At 41.3% G+C, this 22,602-nt stretch overlaps 1 protein-coding gene across 1 annotated transcript in view; it reads left to right on the plus strand.

Moving 5' to 3' along the window:
- The first annotated feature begins 1,934 nt into the window (after positions 1 to 1,934).
- Positions 1,935 to 22,602, plus strand: part of DSG2 (desmoglein 2) — a 48,247-nt gene continuing 27,579 nt past the window's right edge. Inside the window, exons 1-3 of the mRNA XM_036823688.1 lie at positions 1,935 to 2,024; positions 19,357 to 19,392; positions 21,788 to 21,922. Of these exons, the coding sequence (XP_036679583.1) occupies positions 1,986 to 2,024; positions 19,357 to 19,392; positions 21,788 to 21,922 (210 nt within the window). The 5' untranslated portion in view covers positions 1,935 to 1,985. The remainder of the gene's footprint in view (positions 2,025 to 19,356; positions 19,393 to 21,787; positions 21,923 to 22,602) is intronic.

Below are 22,602 nucleotides of genomic sequence, written 5' to 3' on the forward strand. Positions count from 1 at the left end.
GACATCTTCTCTCAAAGTATTACAATAAATGTCTTATAGAGGAATACTTTCCTGAAACTGCCTTTGACAGCCTCCAGGAGAGAGTAAATAATCCAACAGAAATAAAATTTGCATTAGCTTTTCTCATTCTGGAAGCTACAATTATCTTCATTACTAAACAGAGATCAAACGCTAGATAATGAAGCATAAATACTTGCCTATAGGAGTCAGTTGCAAGAGCACTAATTTTAGGTAGGACTTATGTATAGTTTCCAGGGATGATCTGTGAGTGTTTTGGTAAAGCCTGCCTTGTTTAATTAGTAACTTTCCCAGCAGTGATGGGGAATGAGAATTATCACCAAGGGTGCTACCACCCTCACCTAACTCAAGAGAAAGGAGTGGAAACTAGAAGACATTCTTCCCTCCTGACTCAGCTACGTAACCAACGTTTATTGAGAGTCCATGATGGTACTCAGCACTGTTCTAGTCACTGGAAACAGTGGGAAACTAAGCAGACACTCCTCCTAGATACTTAGTCCTCAATTTAGCCACTGATACTTAAGTAACACTATGAGAAAAGTCACTCTGCATTTACTTCCTAAAGAGAGGAAGATGTGGTTCTCCACTCAAAGAGGGAGTGGTCCCTGGCAGCTTAGGAAGAAAGGGACTAAGGCAGAGATGGCCATTGTACTGGATCTGGAAAAGGGGCAAGATTTGAACTGGGGAAAGAAGGGTAGGAGATACTGGGGGAGGGAGAGGAAGGCACTTTTAACCACAAAAGGAACTCTGCTATTTTGGCCAACTCTGATGCCAAATGTCTCCTTCTAGTAGCAAATCAACCCTTTATACTTTTATAGGCTCTTCCAATACTTCATTGTCAATAATTAGCCTTTCTTAGAAGTTTCCTAATCTGTTGCTGATTCTAGAGTTTCTGTTTTTACAAGAAGAAACCAACTTAATATTTACACTTGCAAAAATAATTACAACACCACTGTTTGTTGAACCCAGATGTGCTAGACACTACAGAACGCATCATATAGATTTTCTGATTTAATCTTCACAACAGTCCTATTTGTTGGATGCCATTAATCCCATTTGACAGATCTGGAAACTGAGGCACAGAGAGGTTGTCCAGGTCACACAGCTAAGTAACTATTGCAGAGAGGATTCTGACCTCTAGTGATGCTTTGTGTAAGAGATTCTGTAAATCATATCGAAGCGTATATGTTTCCCTGAACCCCTCTAGAGTTTTCTCCCAGTCGAGGCCAGTTAACAAGGGGTCGAAGAACTGTCCGTTTGGATCATGTGTGATTCTTCTAATAACCGCTTCTCCCTGAGCCAGACAAGCGGCAAACCTGTGGAAAGCACTGAAGGGGCCAGGGGAAGAGGTAAGAAGCCTTCGCGGAGATAACCACCTGAAATCCTGCTCCAGAACCTTCGCTCCCGGAGAGCTGGCCCCACGCACCCGGCCGCGGTGAGGACGCGGGTCCGAGCGTCACTCGTCTTTCTCCTCCGCGCCACCTGGGCCTCGCGCACAGTTACAAAGCGCTGGACCTTCCGGCGGCCTCGGGCGGCCGGGCCGGCTCACTGGCCGCCGCGGGCCTCGGCTGCAGAGCCGGGCCACCCTCCGGCGACGAGCGGGGCGGGGAGGGGAGGACGGCGGGGCGGGGCCTGCCACTCCAAGTCCCCAAGCCGGGGACGTCACGGCTCCAGGTGCGTGTGCGGCGGGGGGCGGGAGTCCACCGTGCGCCTCCCTCCTCCACGCAGGTCCCACCTCAGCGCGAGCAGCTCGGCCGGCCTCCGGGCTCCCGGCTCCGGGCTCCATTTTCTCGCGGAGGCCACACCTGGAACCGCGCCTTTGGGCAGGGCCGCGCGGCCGCCGCGGGGGAGGGGACCCTCGGGGCGGGGGCGCCGGGGAGGAGCGGGCGCGCGCGCGCGCGCGCGGGGACGCGGGGAGCCGGCGGCGCCGAGGGGTGCTGGCGGACCGAGACGGAGGCTGCGACGCGATGGCGCTGGGCGCGGGGGGCGCGCTGCTGCTTCTCCTGGTAAGTGCGGGGAGCAGGGGCGCGGAGCCTCGGGCGGGCCTGGGCAGCTGCGGGCGCCCGGCCCGCGCCCCGACCTGCCCGCTTCCGCCGGGCAGGGATCGGCCCGCCCGGCGCTCCCTCTTTGTGCCCCGAGGTGGGAAAGGGCCGAGCAGGCGGCGGCGAACGCGGACCCTGCGGCTCCGCTGGGAAGGAGCGGGCGTGGGAAGCTGGCTGAAGTTCCGTTTTTCTTGCCGCCACGCACAAGCCCTGGCGCGTTTCTGTATCTGCGATCCGCGGGTGTAGTGAGCCCTGGAGCGGGGACACCGTTCCTGGAGGTCGAGGGCTTTGTCCGGAGTCTCCTCAGACGGCAACATGGAGGCGGCGGGGGCAGCGGCCGCGCCTCCTTCCCGGGGCTCCCGCCACCTGGGCGCGGCAGTGACCTGGGGAAACACCTGTATCCCTAGACTGCAGGAAAGGGCCCCAAATAGTTTCTTTAATGTATTTTACAAAGTGTAATTTTTTGGTTAAAGCCACGTTACTCTTGAAATCACCCACATATAGTCTGAACTTAAAGTTCTCAAAGTTGGTGTTTTAAAACAGTCGCCTAGTACTAAAGGTAATGAACATATGTAATAGCTTTAAGATTTTTTTCATTTTAAAAGATTACAGAAAATCGATAGGCAGCGCCACAGTCAAACGGGATTTTCAGAGGTTCTTAAAGGAACTGGCAAACAGTGTTCCGTCTCTCGATCTGCATTTCTTATGCCTGGCTTCTGCATTCAGATGGGTTTTTAAATATGTTTGTTTTGTTTGTTAAAGGAATTGTACATAATTAAGAAATGTATCTACTTTGTAAGGGTTTGCTAGATGGGTTTTGATAAAGTGACAGTTATCCTATTCATATAAGTGTGCATTCACCTTCCAGAGACTTAACAAATGTATGTTCAGAGAGATTAGGTACAAAATCATACTGCTTTCTTATATAATGGTGAAAATTAAAACTACAAGTACATTCTCTGTATTGAAGCCGCTAACTTCCAAAAGATTGCCTTCTCTCTATCCCAGAATTACAATGAAAGAGGGAAAATATTTTTTTTCCTGTATATGTGTATATATATATATATCTCACACAGGAAGAAACATGACTAATGAAATCTAGGGATTTCAGTGAACTCTCACTTGCGTGCTGTTTAGGACCTGCGGACCTTTGGCACACCAGTTAATTTTCATGCTTTTTATCCATTTCATTTTGCCTAAGTCATTGAGGTAATTTTCAATTCAAGTTTATTTTGTTAATAAAACTTTTCAAAGATAATTTGTGGTTTCCTTTTTGGCCTCCAGAGTAGCAAAGCAACTAGTTCCCTCATCATGGTACTTCCTGACTAAGGAGATTACAAAACTAGCATAGCACCTAGCTTAGTTTGAGGGTTAAATATTAAATCCTAGAAAAGAAATTGCCTTTGTTCTCAAATGATATAACAAGCAGGCCAATTCAAGTACATTTACAGAGAAATAGGTATATAATTTAGGCATATTTTTTACTTTAGCAATTCAGTATTTTTACTTTATTGAGCAGTGATTGCTCCTTTAAAAAGTGATTATAACTAACTGAATAAGCAAAATTCTTGGACACTTCTTTGTATTTTCTGCAATACTTTGCATGATATAAATTTGAGTATGTTTATTTTTGGTCAAAGAACAGTGGGCAGTTCAGCATTTTGCCCCTGATGTGTTTGAAGTTGGAAGTATAGATTTTAGTGAAGAATATTTGAAAGCAGCTATGCTGACAGAAGTACTTCTCCAGGACACAACTCATTTATAGAAGGTAATAGAAATTGTAGTGCGTATGGGTCAGAGTTCAGTTGTAGGTCACAGAATTCACTCTAGCTAGTTAAAGCAGGAAGATATTTATTTCAGGGCATTGTGTTGATTGCATCCGTGTGGCAAGGACTGAGGAAACACTCCATTTTGAGCTGTCAGTAATGACTTCAAAGCCATCCAGCAGAGCCTAAGCACTTAGGGAGCTGCTGCCTCTCCTGTGATCAGGAACCAACACCGCCACCCGGCAGTGTGGAAACGGCCATGATCCGGGTGCTACTTTTGCTGCCAGCTCCAGAACCATGCCACGTTTGCTAGGATGCATACCAACGAAATGTGCCAGGACTCTGCGTCTTGGTACCCATGAATCTCGTATGGAATCTACTAGATGAACACCAGAGCCCAGAGTAAGATAGCTGCAAAAACCCAGCTCCATCCACATCTATGCTGGCCAGCAAGAACAGCAGACACGTAGCTTCTGCTTCACTTCCTTCTTTCACATCTCATGTAGATGCTGGTTGTTGAACCTAAATCACATTCAGAACCTTAGCTGCTGGGAGTCTATGATACGTGGTCTCTAGGTTTCCTCTGAAGTTCAGGGAGATAAACCAGAAGCGAGATGTTGAGTGGCACCCACATAGCTATCACACAGATAGAGCCCAACTCTATCAAAATGGGAAATAGAGGTAATAGTGTAAATAAAGTCAGAGAACCTTTCCTCACCAAGAGTTCTTTACCTGGGATTTACTGACTCCCAAATGGTCCATAGATAGAATTCAGAAGGTCCTTAGACATGGCTGGGAATACATTACGTACCTGTTCTCACTAATGTTTAACTGAAATTTAACATTTCTTTAAATTATGTGTAGGAAAGACACTGCAATAGCATAGCAGTACTTGTGACTTTAGACAATAGAAATCACAAATGTTTTCACATAATACTATAGGTATCTTAAAATACCATTTTTCTCATCATTAATAGACTTTCTACTATATTTTATTACTTACTGTGTTGATAATGAAGTACATGATATGACTGCATCACAAATTGGTGTTTTTTAAAGAATTCTGCTAACTTTCAATATAATTGAGTTCATTCATAATTCGATGTTTTTTATTTTATAAATTTAAAAACATTATTCTGAGAAGAGGTCCACAGGCTTCAACACCCTGCTAAAGAGGGCACTTGGGGGAGAGATTTTCTGGTGGTTGCCTCAATTTTGCCTTTGACTAATTAAGCTTGTCCTTCAAAATCAAACTACATTTTAAAGATTCAGTGGGAGCAAATTATACTGTGAATGGTTGTGTCTACTAATACGTTAGTTTGTTAGGGCTGCTATAACAAAGTACCAAAAACTGGGTGGCTTAAAACAGAAATTTATTTTCTCACAGTTCTAGATGCCAGAAGTCTGAAATTAAGGTGTGGGCTGAAACCTACAGGTTTCCTTCCTTGCCTCTTTCTGGGGTTGGGCGGTTGACCAGCAATCTCTAGGATTCCTTGCCTTGTCGGTGCACACTCCAGTCCTCTGTCTTCACGTGGCATTCTTCCTATGTCTCTTCATATCGACTTCGTCTGTGCATGTCTGAGTCTGTGTCCAGATTTCCCTTTTTTATAAAAAGACTGGTCCTGTTGGATCAGGGCTCACACTAATGACATCAACTTGGTTAAATCTGCAAAGACCCTGTTTCCAAATAAGGTCACATTCGGAGGCACTGGGGGTTAGGACTTCAATATATCTTCTTTTGAGAGACACAATTCAACCCATAACAAGTAGGTTCAACTATCTATAAATTATCAACAACTTTGGAGTTATACTTAAGGTTCTAATATGCAAGTGGATAACAGATTTTAGAATAAACTCAAGTATAAGTGAGATGGTAAATATTGACGCTTACAAGAATAATCAGTTATATTCAGGGATTTTAGAAATGTATGATTTCACATTTGTTTTTGTTTCTAAAAAATTAATAGGTAATGGGGAAATGGCAACTCTTAACAGAAGTTTCTTTAATTTTAAACTTAGGGGAAAGTACTTTACAAAAAGACATGAGCATTAATTTCATTTACATTCTCCCTGATCATTAGAAATACCTGATGAGCAAAATTTAAATCTCCAAGGTTAAAGTCCAGAAATGTATATCGCTAGAAACTTCCCAGTTAATCTAATAATTAGACAGGTGTGAGAGAATTACCAATCTAAATTTTGCAAAATAGTTTATTCATGAATGAAGCATACAAATATTTATATGGAAAAGAAATTACACATTGAATAGGGGTTCATATTTTTAAAACCGCCAAATTGCAGTAAAAGTCAGAAAACTTAACTGAAATTGTAAATGAGCTGTAGATCAATTTTAGCATTTCTCAATCACAGCTTTTTTTCTGTCTTTCATTGTGCCACAGACTTTAACAGCTGATAACACTTTTCAAACATACAGTCCACATATGATGAAAGATTGTTTTCTCAGTTAAGTTTATCATAAAGTTTCAGATGTATACCACATACGACATTGCTCTCTTTTTGTTTACTTCAAATTATTTTAAAATTTATTGAGATTTTTATCATATGCAAAGCTTGATGGTTAGGGTGAAGGAAGCTGGAACACCAGGATTTGTACCATAGTCTAATGGTAAGATGAATGATGCCCACAAGAAAATAAACTAGGTAGGAACTAACCCCATATGACCACTACTTAGTGATTCCCCGCTCAATTCTAGACCTTGTGCTAGACATTGGGAGACCAGTAAAAAGTCAGATGGGTTCTGCCCTCATGGTGCTTACAGTCTAGTAAACAAGTAAATGGCTAAATTCCAAATGGGTGATGGTAAGAAGGGTAATGATAAAAGAACACACGGTACCATGGAGCCTACAGAAGGAGCCCCAGCACTGAGCATCCCAGCTAAGACCTGAGAATAATTATAAATTGGTGAGATGATATGAAGAGAAAGAGGGGGAAGAATGTTGTAGGTAGAGAGAAGAGCATATGCAAAGGCCTGAAGACAAGGATGCATGGTTCCTTGAAAAAACAGAAAGAGTCCATGTAGCTGGAACACAGTATGCAGAGCAGAACGACATGCTGAAAGATGTCTGCAGCCTTCTTGATACCAAGGGAAGCCACAGAAGGCTTAATTGACAAGTGAGTGTTTTGGGGGAGGTGTTCAAATCATAAAGAAAATGAAAAGATGAATGTTAGTTGAGTTGGTCAGGAAGGGGTGGAGAAAGAAGAGATGGTAGTCAACTGGGTACAATTTTGCCTCATTATTAAAAAAAAAAAAAAAAAAAAAAACCTTCCAGAATTTGGGATGCTGTGACCAAAGACGGCAGAAAAGCCCAGACAGTCCTGTGGAGGGAGGGTGCAGCCTGGCAGGAGGGTTGGTTTGGGAACAAGGGTTCTCAAGAAAATGTCGGGGTCGGGGGTGTGGTGGGAAGGGTGTGAAAGGGGCGTTTTGATTGCCACAAGGTGCAGGATGCTACTGTCATTTAGTACTCCAAATGCAGGGTGGCTAAACCTCCAGCAACGAACAGAACCTTCAAGAAAAAATTGGCCACTCAGGAAGACTTTTCCTATCAGAAATGCCAATAGCTCCCCCGCTGAGAAATGGTGATAGGCAAATAGTGAGAGATTCTAATCAGGGATTCATCTTACTTACCTCTGTCTTTTTTAAATGCAAATATCCTCTCAGTTGATTAAGCCTTGATACATTCATTTATTCAACAAGTATTATTGAGCACCTACTCTGTGCCAAACACTTTTCTAGGTCTTACCTCAAAATCGCACCTTCATGGGAATTCCTTTCATCAGTCTAGCAGGTGCCGCCTGGCTGATGGAATGAGAAGGCAGATTTGGGCGCAGACGAGAAGAGAGAGGTCCCATTTCCCCTATTCTAAAATACCTCCATCCCACTACTCTTTCAAGTTCCCTACGATACAAACTAAAAATACACAAATAAGTGGCCCATAAACTCCCTCATGTTGGAGATCCACCCTCCTTACACCCCAAAAGTGCTAACTGGGAAATGGGGCAGGGGGCCTAGCTCAATCGTCATCTTGTTCTAACACTGTCGATCGGCTCTTCTTTCAAATATCTCCTTCCTTTGCTTCCATAGTACTCTGCTGGGGGTCCTTTCACCTCCGGGAGGCTGCGGTGGTTTTCCCACCCGGCACCGGAGGATATGCTGTACTCACATCACCAGGAGGCACAGCAGGTACGTGGGGGAGGCAGAGCGTGGCCGGTAGCAGCGGTGGCCGAGGGGCGCGCCCCTGGGACCGCGCGGTAAGCCCTGCCCCTTGAGCCGCAGCGCCCTGCTCTCGAGCCTGCTGCTTCCTCCTTACGCAGAGCGTTTCCCCAGGATTCTAGCTGAGCATTTCTACAGGCTGTGCTCGGAGAATCGCATCCTTCTAGCTCCTCAGACTTAAAATTTTGGTACCCTCTGATCCCTTCCCCTATCCTCCACACGCAGGGCACTGCCAAGCACTAACGTCGTCCCCAGAAAGACTGTTGCCTCCACCCACCCATCCCGGTGCCATTACCCTATTACGGGTCCTCATCACATCTGCTCTGGCTTATTTAACCTTCAAACTGTCTCCTGCCTCTCGTCGTGGAGCACTGCCAAAAAAATCTCTCCGAAGCTCTGGGGGCATAGTATCCCTCATCAGAAGCTGACTCTTATAGGATCAGTGAAGATCCTTAGCACAACTTTTTGTCCTCATTTTCTTACTCACTACCGACACACGGTCTAGGTGTCAAATTGCACGCCTTCCTGTTCTTTGCCCTCCCTCTGCAAGTTCTGGCCGGTGCGGTCTTTAAAGCAGATCATTTCCTTCCGCCTCCCATCTGCTCCCGCACCTAAACCTCTCCGGATTTCTCTAGAAGGAGGTCATTTCTGCCTTTTCTGAGCTCCCCAGAACTGCTTTTGCAGCTGCCCTTCATACAATGAATTTTTTCTACCTCTGTTATAGTAATTTATGTACACTTTATCTCTCCTGCTAAACTTTAGAACAGGATCTACGTACCATTTATCTATACTAGCTCAATGCCTTGGACACAGAAGAATCCTTTAAAAACCTAAAAGCTAATGTATCTTTCTATGTTTGGAAAAAGGTGGAATAATAATCTGAATTTCATTTGTTTAGAAGAAACATTTAACGCTCAGCTAGTGTGGGTGGTTAAGTTTTTGTTTGACCTTTAACACATTCGGCAATTACTAGGTGTGCTTTCGCTATATGCCAAACAGCCTTCTAGATGCTTGTGAGCTGTCCCACTATCATGAAGCCTACAGTGGGGGAAAGGAGAATGTAGGGAAACTAATTTGACATTTTTTGAGCACCCACTGTGTGCCAGTAACTGGATTTACTGAATGTTATTAATGGATGAATCTGGGTAGAACCCAAGTCCCCCGACACCAAATGCCTCTCTGTCAATCCAAAGGCATCACTGTGACCTCCTTTACAAGCAGTTTTCAATAGTTAGTCATATGTAAGGCCTGAACTTCTGGAACTAGATAATTGGTTCAGTTTCATTACAAGATAGAATCATTGTAGAAAGGAAAAAAAGGAGAAGAAATGTAAATTGAAATTTGCCTAATTGCACAGTCCTGCAGAAGTATTCTAAACAACTTTCTAAAACCATTGATTTTTCACTGTTCAATTTTGCCAGTCCACTTATTTGAAGCCAATTGAAAATGCCTGTTTTTCACTTTGGACCTTGGAGTCAATTGTCGGTCAGTTTCTGGTAGTTCCTGCAGTTTGACTTACTGACAGGACAGTGCCATCTATTGATGAAAAAGGACAATTTGAAGTTCTTGGTTTTCTTAAGCTTCTGTGGGGGGAAGAAATCTGGTTTTCTTCATTCTATTTTTTAGTGTAATTTTCAGGAATATATTGCAGCAAAAGGGTGGAGACAGCCCATCATTTTTGTTTAAGAAATTATGTATTATGTAGATGTCTCTGAAAAGATATATTTTACAGGTTGACTTGTATTTTACCTGATTCCAAAAGCATTTGTAGCAATTATAGAAAACACCAATAAGATGGTAAAATATTTCAGAAATGATAAATGCTCAGGATCAGTAAATCTTCAGCTAGAAGAAGAGGTATGAACCAGGAGGAAACACTGTTTAAAGCAGTTTTATTGTAGTTGATTACTACTTGTAAATTGGAAAATCTTGTGATGGGAATAACTCAGTTGCTGAATTTCCTTATTTGGAATATATCGTTTCACACATCTCTGTAATCAAGGGCTAATTCTCCAGTCTATGAATTATGCAGGCTCTCCTTCCCTTTCCTTTGCTACTCTGTGATTTTACACAATTGTTTTCAAAAGTGGGGTCTCTGGACCAGCAGCATGAGCATTACCCGGAAACTTGTTAGAAATACAGATTTTTATACCCCACCCCAGCCCTACTGAATCAGAAACGCAGAAGTCTTGTGTTTCAACAAGATGATTCACGTGCCACTCAAGTTTGAGAACCACTGTTTATTAACATCCCTATTAGAAAATAATTGGGAATGGAAAAAGAAGATTAAATATGAAAAAGCCCACTTTTAGCTATTTATTAGCAACTCTGATTTTTTTTTTTTTTAATGTTTTAGGGGCCAAGGAAATTGACTAAATAAAATAATGTTGACTTTTTTGGGTCTTCTGTTTATTTGTCTATGCCAAGTTAAAAATAGGAGCTGTCCATGATTACACAAAAGGCAACTTGAAAGGACAGTTCACAACATGCTCTAACAACTCAAGTGTAGCACAGCATTGCTAACTCTGTATTTTAAAATTCTTGGCACCAATAAATGTTTCCAAGGAAAATATCTCTCCCTTTAAAGTTAACTTCAATATGACTCACCCCAAATCATATTTATTACATTAAGATTAGCCCAAACATCTGAAGAGCAGGCAAAAGATTTTGATCAATTTATAGAATTTATGATCAGTTATAGAATTTATGTCAGACTTAAAGTATATAATTTGACTATCTAAAATTCAAATTCAGAGTTGAAAAATTAAAGTTCAAAATATTGCTTTTCTTGGTTGTTGAGTTTTTTTAAACAGCAGCCATGAAAACAAATGTATGTTTAAACTAGCTGATTGAGGCTGCCCTAGGAATTGTACTTATGTATGGGTCATTTATAAGTTGGATTTTTAAGTTGGGAATTTCTAAATATGGTATAATGTTTAGCCATAAAATAAGAAATTTTATAGACCACCTCTCCTCCTTCAAAAAAAAAAAAAAAGACCAGAGGAAAATAGTATGATAGGTGAAATTCTAACATAAGTCTAACATCAGGTTTATCAGACCTTCTTGTGAATACAGGGTCTACTGAGGACCAGTTCTGTCTATACAATTAGAAAATTCAGGATATGTAATCAGAGGAAATAAACAAGTGGCATCCATGACCTTTATTTTATCTCGTTTTGTTTCCTTTAAATTATTTTAGCCAAAGCTGGAAACGCTTTAAGAATGGGTTGGGTGTAAGCCAGGGACCTTAAGAGCAATTTCTTATTCTGCCTTCTGTACAATGAAAGGGAGAAACAGAATTTTAAAACATTCTGCGTGGTTGGAAGGATGGGTAGGAAAGGGAAGTAACAGGTTTTTCTGTGATTGTCGGGGGTGGGCATGAGGTTCATGAGCAACAGCGGGCATGTGTTAGGTCACCTCTATTTGGGTACCGAAGATCATCCGTTGACCACCCTGCTAAAGTAGGCTAAAGTTCTTTCTGGCTGAATGGAAACAATAAGCCATTATAATGCCTCAAAGTTAAAACAATATATATTTTTTTAAATGAACAGCATTTTTTTTTTTAATTTATTTATTGGGCTGTGTTGGGTCTTCGTTTCTGTGCGAGGGCTTTCTCTAGTTGCGGCGAGCGGGGGCCACTCTTCATCGCGGTGCGCGGGCCTCTCACTATCGCGGCCTCTCTTGTTGTGGAGCACAGGCTCCAGACGCGCAAGCTCAGCAGTTGTGGCTCACGGGCCTAGTTGCTCTGCGGCATGTGGGATCTTCCCAGACCAGGGCTCGAACCCGTGTCCCTTGCATTGGCAGGCAGATTCTCAACCACTGCGCCACCAGGGAAGCCCCTAAAACAATATTTTTAAACTACTTTGTACCCCTCTACATCTCATCTTCAGTAAGTTATCTGTTGGTCTGAGATATTAAAGTTTAAGGGGTCACCTAACCTTGGACTCATAGAATCACAAAAGAAAGCTTCAAAAGCCTCTACTTCAGGCCGACAGCCTATTAGCCAGGAAGAACTGTCATCAGTGACTTGTAAGTCCTCCAGAATTCTGTTTGTTAAACTCATCAAGGTGACTTCAGAGCAGGAAGTCTTTTCTAAAGGTGCCGACCTTGGGAACAAAGAGTCATTGATTGATTGTATTTTTTCAGTGATATTTGACCTTCCCTCATGGCTCTGCCAAAAAAAAAAGAAAATTATTTTCTTTCCAGTTACCAAGAAGGCCAGTTTTTACAGGATGCATGGGATCTAACGGTAGAAATTTTTAAAAAAATTTTTTCTAAACTTCAGTAAATTGGGAAAGCTTTTGAAGGATTTTTCTGGTTCATCTAAAAACACTACTTCTTTGACTACAGAGACTAGAAGCTTACTTTTCATCTTCAGTCTTAAAGGCATGTCACACATGACATTTTTCTATCACCAAGTTCCTTGTGAGAAAAAAGAATGACAGATTTCATAGTTGGGAGAAACCATAATGGTCACCTTGTCCAGACGTCCTTCCAATTCTTGAAATCCTTTTACAACATCCCCACGGGATGTCACTCAAACTTACAGAACTGAAAATGTTTAAAGGGAAGTGGGAAGGAGTGGGAATGGAGGACAGAAGACAGAGTGTGTCAATTACTCCATTTATATTGTCTGCAATATGCTGCCAGTTTGGAAATTTGCATAAATCCATGGTCCTCCAGAACTTGCATGACCTTCTTGACCCTAGCTATTACAGTAACTTGCAATCAGAGAAACATGGTCTAAGTTAGGGTTTCTCAACCTTGGCACTTTGCATTTAGAGCCAGATAATGCTTTGTTGGGGGAGGGGCTGTCCTGTGCATTGTAGGATGTTGAGCAGCTTCTCTGGTCTCTACCCAATACATGCCAGTAGCACTTACTTCCTCCCCCGCCCCCGACACACGCACTCTAGTTTCATAAGCAAAAATGTCTCCACACTTTACCAAATATCCCAGGTGACCACAGGATGTCACAGGAAAGGGGTGGGGGAATTTGTGTGCACAAAATCTCCCCCAACTGAGAACTACTGTCCTAAATTAAGAATGTGTGCTGTGAGATACACATTCCTAAGGAAACATCCAAATCGTTTACTTTAGGAAGGAGTAGTTAAGACCTCAACTATTTCCTTAGTCAAATAAACAAACAGTTCCACAACTGACAAAATGTTGGTACAACTCTCTTGGGTTGTTTGTACCATGAATGTGGAGCAAATATTTCAGTCTATCATGTCTTTATTAAGTGTCTGTGAAAACAGGCTATTGCAATAGATGCTCTAAAATGCAAACAGCAGAACTATTAGGTAGATTCCAAAAACCCTCAGCTTTAAGGTGCACATCAATTTTGGTAACTTTTTAGTGAAGTGTACTGAATTACTGAATTTTCACAAACCGAACATACCATGTAACCAGCAATGAGATCAAGAAGCATAACCGGCACCCTGACACCGTCTTCACTGAATCCCTCCCCTCTACCACCACCACCTTGACCATAGCGCTCTCATTCCCACCTCCTGGTCTGGCTATTCCTTTTGCAGGGCTCCACCTGACTTGCTCCCTCACCCCATTCCGGTCTCTATGCAGATATAACCTCTTCTCAGAGCCTCCCCACAGTCTTAAATCTCTCTACCACCTTGGCCCTGCTTTAATTTTCTTTACAACTTTTATCACACCCTACTTTCGTCTCTCTCCCCAACATGTAAGAATCCAAGAGGACAGGAACATTGCAGGAGCTTGGGAAATTGAAGGCATGGATAAATCCAGATTTCAGAAATTTTAAGATGAGGAAAATGCAAGTCTTAGAAATGAGGAAATACCATCATAATGAGTGCGTGCTATGTGCCAGTCATTGCAATAAATACATTTATGTATTATTTCTTTTAATTTGTATAATAACTCTGAAAAATGGTACACGTTAGGCTGCTTTCAAATGTAAGCACCAAAACCCAACTAAAAGGTTAATTAAAAAGAATGTTTAATATCGCATAACAAATGGTCAGGAGATGGGGTGGCTTCAGATTTGACCAATTTCGTAACTCAAAGATGTTATGGTTTCAGTTTGTCTTCTCTGCCATTTTATTAGCTTTCTACTCATGGTCACAGATGGCCGTTGCGATTCCAAATGTCACATCCTTGCTCAGCAGTCTCCAGAAGCAGGTAAAAAGAGAGGCTATGCATATGTTTTTCTTCTTATCAGAGAGAAGAATCTTTTTCCAGACTCTCCTGATATCTCATTGGCCAAATTCTCTTACACGTTGTTATAGACTGAATGTTTGTGTCCCCCCAAAATTCATACGGGATAGTGTTTGAAGATGGGACCTTTGGGAGTTAATTAAGTTTAGAGGAACCTTTCGCTACTGAAAAATAATTAAAACACAGCCTCTGGTAACAACAAAGTTAAAAAGAAAAGCTCTATCTTTATTCCCTCCCCTTTAAAGTGGCTGAGGAGACTGGAAACAATTTTATAATGTGTGCGCTACACCTACACACCCAGATCTTGGCTTCTAAATGCCATTCAGTATTAGAAATCAGGGCTCCTTGATGAAATGGTTGATTCTAAAGCTAGGACAGGGAAAATACAAGATGAGCCTAGAGCATCTTGTAATACTAGACGGTAAGAAAGAGCTCAAAAAACAAAACATGGGGACATGTCAAAGGGACACAGAATCTAACCATAAAGATCTTTCAATGGCCAAAGCTGGAACTATTTAAACAATAAAATAAATTAAATAGTATTGGATTATAACCCGCAGAATAAAATCAACATGCATGAGTCCAAGCTGATAAAAATGATTGAATTAATAACCAAATAAATGAGGGAAGAACAGACAAATCTTTCTTACTAAAGAATTCCAAATAATATATATAGATGCCCCTCCCCTCGGAAGTGGAGCTTAACCTCTCTCCTCCCGGCATCCCTACTCCAAGGGTGAGCTAGACTTAATGATTCATTTCTAAAGAATACAGCATGTGAAGGGAAAAACAGCAACTTTACAGTGGAGAAATCTACAAAGGCTACCTTAACAAATATTGTCAGGTGAGTGTCATGTACCCCTGATATGCTGTGAGGAAAAGGGCACTTCACCACCACTCTGTGGTGTTCTTTACAAAAACACATCACCTGGTTCTAAACATAAGAAAAACAACAGATAAATCCAAATGAGAGAACAGTCTGCAGGATAATTGGCCAGTACTCCTCAAAACTGTCAAGGTCATAAACAAGGAAAGCCTGAGAAATGGTCACAGACCAGAGGAGATTAAGGAAACATAACAATTTCATGCAACGTGGGATCCTAGATTGGATCCTGGAACAGAGAAAGGACATTAGTGGTGGAAACAGTAAAATCTGAATAAAGTGTGGAATATAGTTAACTGCGCATTATCTAAATACACCAATTTTGATATCTTAGTTTTGACAAATGTACCACAGTTATTTAAAATGTTAGCTTTAGGGACTTCCCTGGTGGTGCAGTGGTTAAGAATCCACCTGCCAATGCAGGAGACACAGTTTCGAGCCCTGGTCTGGGAAGATCCCACATACCGCAGAGCAACTAAGCCTGTGCACCACAACTACTGAGCCTGTGCTCTAGAGCCCACAAGCCACAACTACTGAGCCCACGTGCTACAACTACTGAAGCCCACGTGCCTAGAGCCTGTGCTCTGCAGCAAGAGAAGTCACCACAATGAGAAGCCTGCGCACCACAACAAAGAGTAGACCCCACTTGCCCCACTTGCCACGACTAGAGAAAGCCTGTGCTCGGCAACGAAGACCCAACGCAGCCATAAATAAATTCATTAATTAATTAAAAATTTTTTTTAATAAATAAAAATAAAATGTTACCTTTAGTGGGAAATGAGTAAAGGCACTCTTGGTACCCTCTTTACAATATTTGTGTAAATCTAAAAATATCCCTGAATTAAAATTTTATTTAAAAAGAAATGTGTGCTGAAACAAATATTGTATGTCAAATGTACTTCAATTTTTTTAAAAAAAGCATTTAGGGAAATTCTCAAAAATCAAATGCTGCTATAACTAAAGCATTAACAATAGTAAAGTGTAAATGGGATAAAACCCCTTCAGAAGCAATGGGGCAAAGAAAAAGAAAAGTGTGTGCTAGGCAGTTGTTGAAACTGGGTACTGGCCATGTGGATGCTCATTGTACTGTTTACTATGCTTTTGTATATACAGTCATCTCTCCGTAACTGCAGGGGGTTGATTTCAGGATTTCCACCGCCCCCCGCCCCCCGCCAGAAACCAAAATACGTGGATTCTCAAGTCCCTTATGCAAAATGGCGAGGCGCGTCTTACGTATCTGTGGGTTCTGCATCCGCGGGTTCCGCGTTTGCAATATGGAGGACTGACCGTAACTGCAATTTAAAAGTTTTTAAAGGTTAAAAATAAGTAAATTCATGAAATAAAAGATTCTCTGCTTTCAAGATATTAGCAATCAAGAATGACAAAGTTTCTTGTGTTGAGTACTGAGATAGTAATGAATAGGTGGACTTCGTTGTCTGTATCCCTCAACAAACGAATGATACTGCATATCACAGGTCTACAACTTTGCTACTTAAAGTGTGGTTCAAGAACCTGCAGCCTTGGCATCATCTGAGAGCCAGTTAGAAATACAGAGTATAAAGCTGAACTCCAGGCATACTGAATTGAAATCTTCATTTTATCATTAACAAGATCCCCAGTGAACAAAATACATGTTAAAACTTAAGAAGCACTGTTTATAGTCATGTAGTTTTCTTAACAAGTCACATCTAAAAAAGTACGTTCCAAAAAAAAATGAAGATACTCTTATAAAGAGTTTATGTTTGACTAGAAGACTATAAATTGGCCCCTTTTGCTTGCATCCTGGCACACATGGTATTTGGTCAGAATGATAACATTTACTTAAAATAACACATATTTAATATCACACCTTTGCTAGGCCCAATAAGATTCTAGGGAAGAATAAAAGTGGTAAATATTTTATCCAGCCAACTCCTCAGTGTGGCCCGTACAGAGAAAAGAAACCAGTAGTTAGGAGGCTGGGCAAGAAATATATCACTTTTTAAGAATGTCCCCTGATGATGTGACAATGAGGAATCCTGGATCTAGTCCCTAGTCTTTCCCTTCAAAAATACCTACCAGAGAAACATGCAGAGAGGAGTGATCCATTCAGCGTTGCTTTCACTTGTTTTTTTATACCATGCCACCTTTGAAAGTACATAAATTTGGGGAGCACGACTTTGGTTGGAGATATCTCTGGCCATTGCTAGCTGGTAAACTAGTAATAGAGAGGATGAGGAAGAAATAATATATCTGACCATAAAATAGAAAATTAGCCATGGTGGTTCATCTGCCCCAGAGAAACTCATATTAGAGGCTGAACATCCACTATCCTTAAGTATCTCTTTGCAAGGGTGGAAACAAGAACACGTGCTACAAGGTAGAGGAAAGAAAGGAAGGTGAAAGATCCATGTGTAGAACAGACCCTGCAAGAAGCCTTCAAAGGGATGTGAGTAAGCAAAAGAGACTGAAAAATTTTAGAGAAAGCCCTGCTTTCCATGATTTACCAACCAAGGCTTCATGGATCTGTGTGACCTGAGATGCACATGAAAAAAGGCAGAGAAAAATCCAAATTTAAGACAGATTACAAAGAATTAATACATAAATAGCAGGTGAGGAAGTAAAGGCAATAAATATAGACAACTATTTCAGGTTGGAATTATAGTAGAAGAAGGATATGGAGCAGTAGATTAAATGTTAACAGAAACAAGGAAGAGGTTTGTTTGTTTGTGTGTTTTTAAGATGGGGAAGATCTAACTTTGTTTGACCAACCAACGGGAAGGGAATAAACATGTTTGATTGAGCCAGCAGCAAATGAAGATAAAAGATTGGTGAAAGGAACAAGTTTCTTGAGAAGATAAATGTGGGAGAATAAGTGGAAAAGATGAAAATAAAGCACACAGATGGTGGTTAACCTTGGAAAGGCATCAGGACACCTCTTCCTTGGAGAAAGAAGGGGAAGGAGAGGGTGATGGAAGATACAATCTCAGTCAAATAAAATGTGGGATCATCTAAGAGTGGGTTCAGAAGTGTGGTCAATGTGATTGGGGTATTGCCTGGAAGTTTGGGATGGTATGATAGGGATGCAATACAAGAAGCAAAGATAGAAGCAAAGATAAGGCCGTTGTATAATTTATGGTCTGAATGAGCACACTTTGGAGAATGAAAGGGGTGCTAACAGATGGGATGCCTGCACAACAGGACTTGCCTGGGCAAACATAAACATACATAGTCACCCTAGAAACAAACATCACCCCTGTGGAGGGAGCATGGATGTGTGACGGGTCTGTTCAATCTCTGGCCCTCTCTAGCAATGTCAGTACAGGGTCAAAAAGAATCATAGTTAGGCTTACAGAGTTGGGGGAAAAAGTGAGGCAGGAATATTAGAAGATCAAGAGATTGAGGATCCCTGAGTCTTTGGCAATATCTTTGGAATGGCTGGCAATGGTGGAAGTGTTCTTAAGCCACTTGCCTCTTGCGGCAATTGAGCAAATTTATCAATTTCAAATAATTTAAGTGTAAATAGCCACATGTGGCTACCCTGTTAGAAGTGCTGGTTCAGATTAAACCAAGAGAAGAGGGAAGCCAAGAGGAGATTAATGGACTATAAACAAAGTGCCACAAAAGTCAAAAGGCAGGATGGGGGTTTGTTGTGCAGATTTAGAGTAAACATAACTGTATTTAGTTCTGTATAATGATGTGTAATATAAGTCCAGAGTGCTTGATAAGAACCAAAGAAAAGAGTTGGTAGGACCGAGGAAGCTGAGGAATGAAGTCTGAATATGGGCAGTCATGTGTGACCCGACTATGGGGCATGATGGGAGTTAGCGGGGGAGGGGGGGGAGGGCATCTCACCCTAAAGGCCTTGAGGAAAGGTATGTGGGTCCCTGAGAACATGAGGTGAAAACCACAGGGTAAGGAGGGAAGGACCAGAGAGTGGCTAAGATTTCAAAAGGAGAGTTTGTGTCTTTGTTTTTCAGATATGAGTTGTGTTCTGAGCTTCCTGGGGGACGGAGTATGCATATAAAAGAATATGGATTCCTCTCTCTGGCCCTGGTCATGGTGGGAAGCAAAGGGGAAAATTAAAATTTGTTTCCTTTTGACAAAGATGGATAGTAGTGGTTAAACACACCCCCCCCCTTTTTTAATGTCTATAGTATCCTAGATACTATGTTATTCATTAACAAAGTATTTAAGCTGAATTGAGTGATAAATTGTATTAAACCACAAATAATTTTATTTTCCAGATCTGCTTTAACTTTGGAGATGGACTCCATTTAGAGGTAAGGAACCGAGGGGATTATTCCTGTCTTTTGGACTCAAGGGCTTAATTTCATGGAAGACAGTTGTGCCTTTCCCAGATTGAAAGCACACACTCCTGCTGAAACTGCTAGGTGGCGTTTCGGGGGGGCTCCAGGGAGCTCCGGTCCTTTATGTCTCAGTGCAGAAAGAATTCAGCGAGAGGCAAAGTGATAAATAAGAAGTGATTTATTAGAGACTAGGACACTTGTGAGGCTTACAAGGGAGCAGGCAAGCATTGCACTGCTCCGAGTACTTAGTGGGCTACATTTTTATAATCAGAGGAAGAGGAGGGAAGGGGAGAAGACCACCTTCTTTTTCATTCTTTGAGTCTTCAATCATTAACTCCTCCTACATGCTGGGCGGGGGAGTTTTTGACCCTATATGGTGCATCCAGGACCGTCATGGCACTATGGAAAAATTATTTCAGGTCTCAGTACAATGAGGGTCTTTCACTTTGAAATGTCACCTTTCCATAAATTACTGTTTTCTTGTGTGCAGAGAGCATGTCCTAGGGGTCATTAACTTGTTGACATCACTGGGCAGGTTGTAGGCCTTATTTTCCACTAGTGTTTGATTGTTTTGGGGCATGTCTCATGCTTCTGTTTTGCATGGTTTTATTGCTAAGCAAGCCGATCTGGCTTTGATGCTAAGTGACTTGCTCTGCTTTATGAGTCAAGCAAGCTTGTTTCAGGATTTTTCCATTGCTTTCCTGAATGATCATTAACCTACTGGGGTCTCCCAAAGTCCCCTAAAGTTCTCTCTCTATCTACAATCCCCTAGTGGGATTTCTGAGCTAACTACTTGATTATCCTACTCTATCCCTATAACCTCAGACTCAGCCATTCCCACTCAAACACATGCACAGGAACATCTATCCAGGGATGTCTGTGCAGCATATTTTGACAATCTAAATGTCCATCAATGAGAGAATGGTAAAACAATTTATGGTACATGGAAGAATGTCCATGATGAGGTACTGAATGAAAAATCAAGGGGCAGGACTTCCCTGGTGGTGCAGTGGTTAAGAATCCACCTGCCAGTGCAGGGGACACGGGTTCGAGACCTGGTCTGGGAAGATCCCACATGCTGCGGAACAACTAAGCCCGTGTGCCACAACTACTGAGCCTGCGCTCTAGAGCCTGTGAGCCACAACTCCTGAGCCCACGTGCCACAACTACTGAAGCCCATGCACCTAGAGCCCGTGCTCCACAACAAGAGAAGCCACCACAATGAGAAGCCTGCGCACTGCAACCAAGAGTAGCCCCCGCTCGCCACAACTAGAGAAAGCCCACGTGCAGCAACGAAGACCCAACGCAGCCAAAAATAAAATTAAATAAATAAATAATGAATCACCCTTAAAAAAAAAATCAAGGGGCACAATGAGATGTACAGTATAATTGCATTTTTATAAAAAAAGAGACCTTTTTACATGTGCAGATGTAAGGTCATAAGAAAAGATCATAAAAGATATTTATCAAGCTGTTAACAGTGAATGCTCCAAAGTATGAGTGGAAAAAGTAGGAGGATGTTTTACATTTTTACATTATAAACTTTAATGTTATTTTAATGTTTTGATACATAATTTAAATTTTTTTAATTATAGAAGAATTTTTCCACTAAAAACAAAGAAAAAAATCAGTGACCTAGTGATAACCAGTGTAAATATTTTGAAATAAAATACTTGTTATATACAGCAACAAAATGAGTAAAACTGTAAACCTAGTGTAAAAATCATTTCTGATCTTAAAATACTAGGTCAGCTGTATTAAAATTTTCCTTGGATAAAATATATATTCATCTATTAAAGCACAACTGAAAATTTATAGAATAGTTTTCTACCTAAAGTTTTTGATAAACCAAAGATGGGTGATTTAATCCTTTAACATTCTTAAAACAATAAATTCATTAACTGACACTTGCACTAGTTTTAGTTAAATTGATATCTTATCAACAGGTTGCTGACATTTAGTCTTAAAACATTAGTAATTCATTTTTAAATTATAAGCCACCACAGAAAAATAAAACTTCATTTTCAGTCAGTAAGAAAAAAATTCTTGACTTGGTATGTTAATTTTAATTTGCCCATTTGTAAGATCACTCAATTACTCTACCTTTTTAGCTCTTCACTCTGGGAGATCTCTTCTAACTGATAAAAAACTGCTTTACTGCTTTACTGGTTTGGAAACAAGCTCTTCAGGTATATAATGTTTGCTAGAGTGTATATATTTCCTCTTTGACAATGAAGCCTGTTAAAAAATTATGAAATTTATACCTTTAAATTTGCACAGCCCCCTTTCAACTTTTACTAAATTTCAGGATGCCATACTAATGTCTTAGGGCACTTAATCATTTGGGGGCATTATTTTGTTGTTTTAGGTCTTACACTCAAGAAATGAAAATAAGCTGCTTCCTAAACATACTCACTCAGTGAGGCAAAAGCGCTCTTGGCTCACTGCCCCTGTGGCTCTTCGGGAAGGAGAGGATCTGTCCAGGAAGAATCCGATTGCCAAGGTACCTTCTGAAGAGGAACAGGAAATGCATGCGTATTGCTAAAGTGTGGTCTGAGGACTTTCATGTTCACTTTAAAATTTTAGGAAAATTATATGATGTACTTACTGAGGTTTTAATATTCCAGATACCACCTGGAAGAGCCTCTTTCCCATTCTGGAAGATGCAGCATTATTGGTGAACATATATATATAATGTAGGGCTTTGATTCAACTAAGAGTTGAATCTGGCACTAGTTAAATCTTTGTTTAACAGAGTGTTACTATGCTCAAAAGGAGATAGTATCATGTGTTGGGGGCGGGGCAGTGTTCTTTTTCCTACCACCCTCCTAGTTTCTCTGGCTGGAGCCCTGGAAGTTGGACTGACAAAAAAACAGATTAACAAGAGAAAAACAAACAAGCTTAGTAACATGTCTATCACGCATGTAGCACATGGGAGTACCCAGAGGTGAGTAACTCAAAGGTTTGGTTAGGATTTGGGTTTATATAGCTACTTAGCAAAAGAACAATAAATTTTTAGAGAAGTGACAAGGCGAAAAGGACCTTGAATCTCCAGGAGCAGCAAACTGTGGGAAGGCAACTATATGGGCAACTAATAAGAGAAAAAGCTAGTTAGTCAGGTTTGTTTTGTGGATTCCTCTGGTCCTGTCTCCAGGCTGATAAGGATCTAACTCCTGTGATTAA

Source organism: Balaenoptera musculus, chromosome 14 (assembly GCF_009873245.2).
Source record: "Balaenoptera musculus isolate JJ_BM4_2016_0621 chromosome 14, mBalMus1.pri.v3, whole genome shotgun sequence".
Taxonomy (NCBI): domain Eukaryota; kingdom Metazoa; phylum Chordata; class Mammalia; order Artiodactyla; family Balaenopteridae; genus Balaenoptera; species Balaenoptera musculus.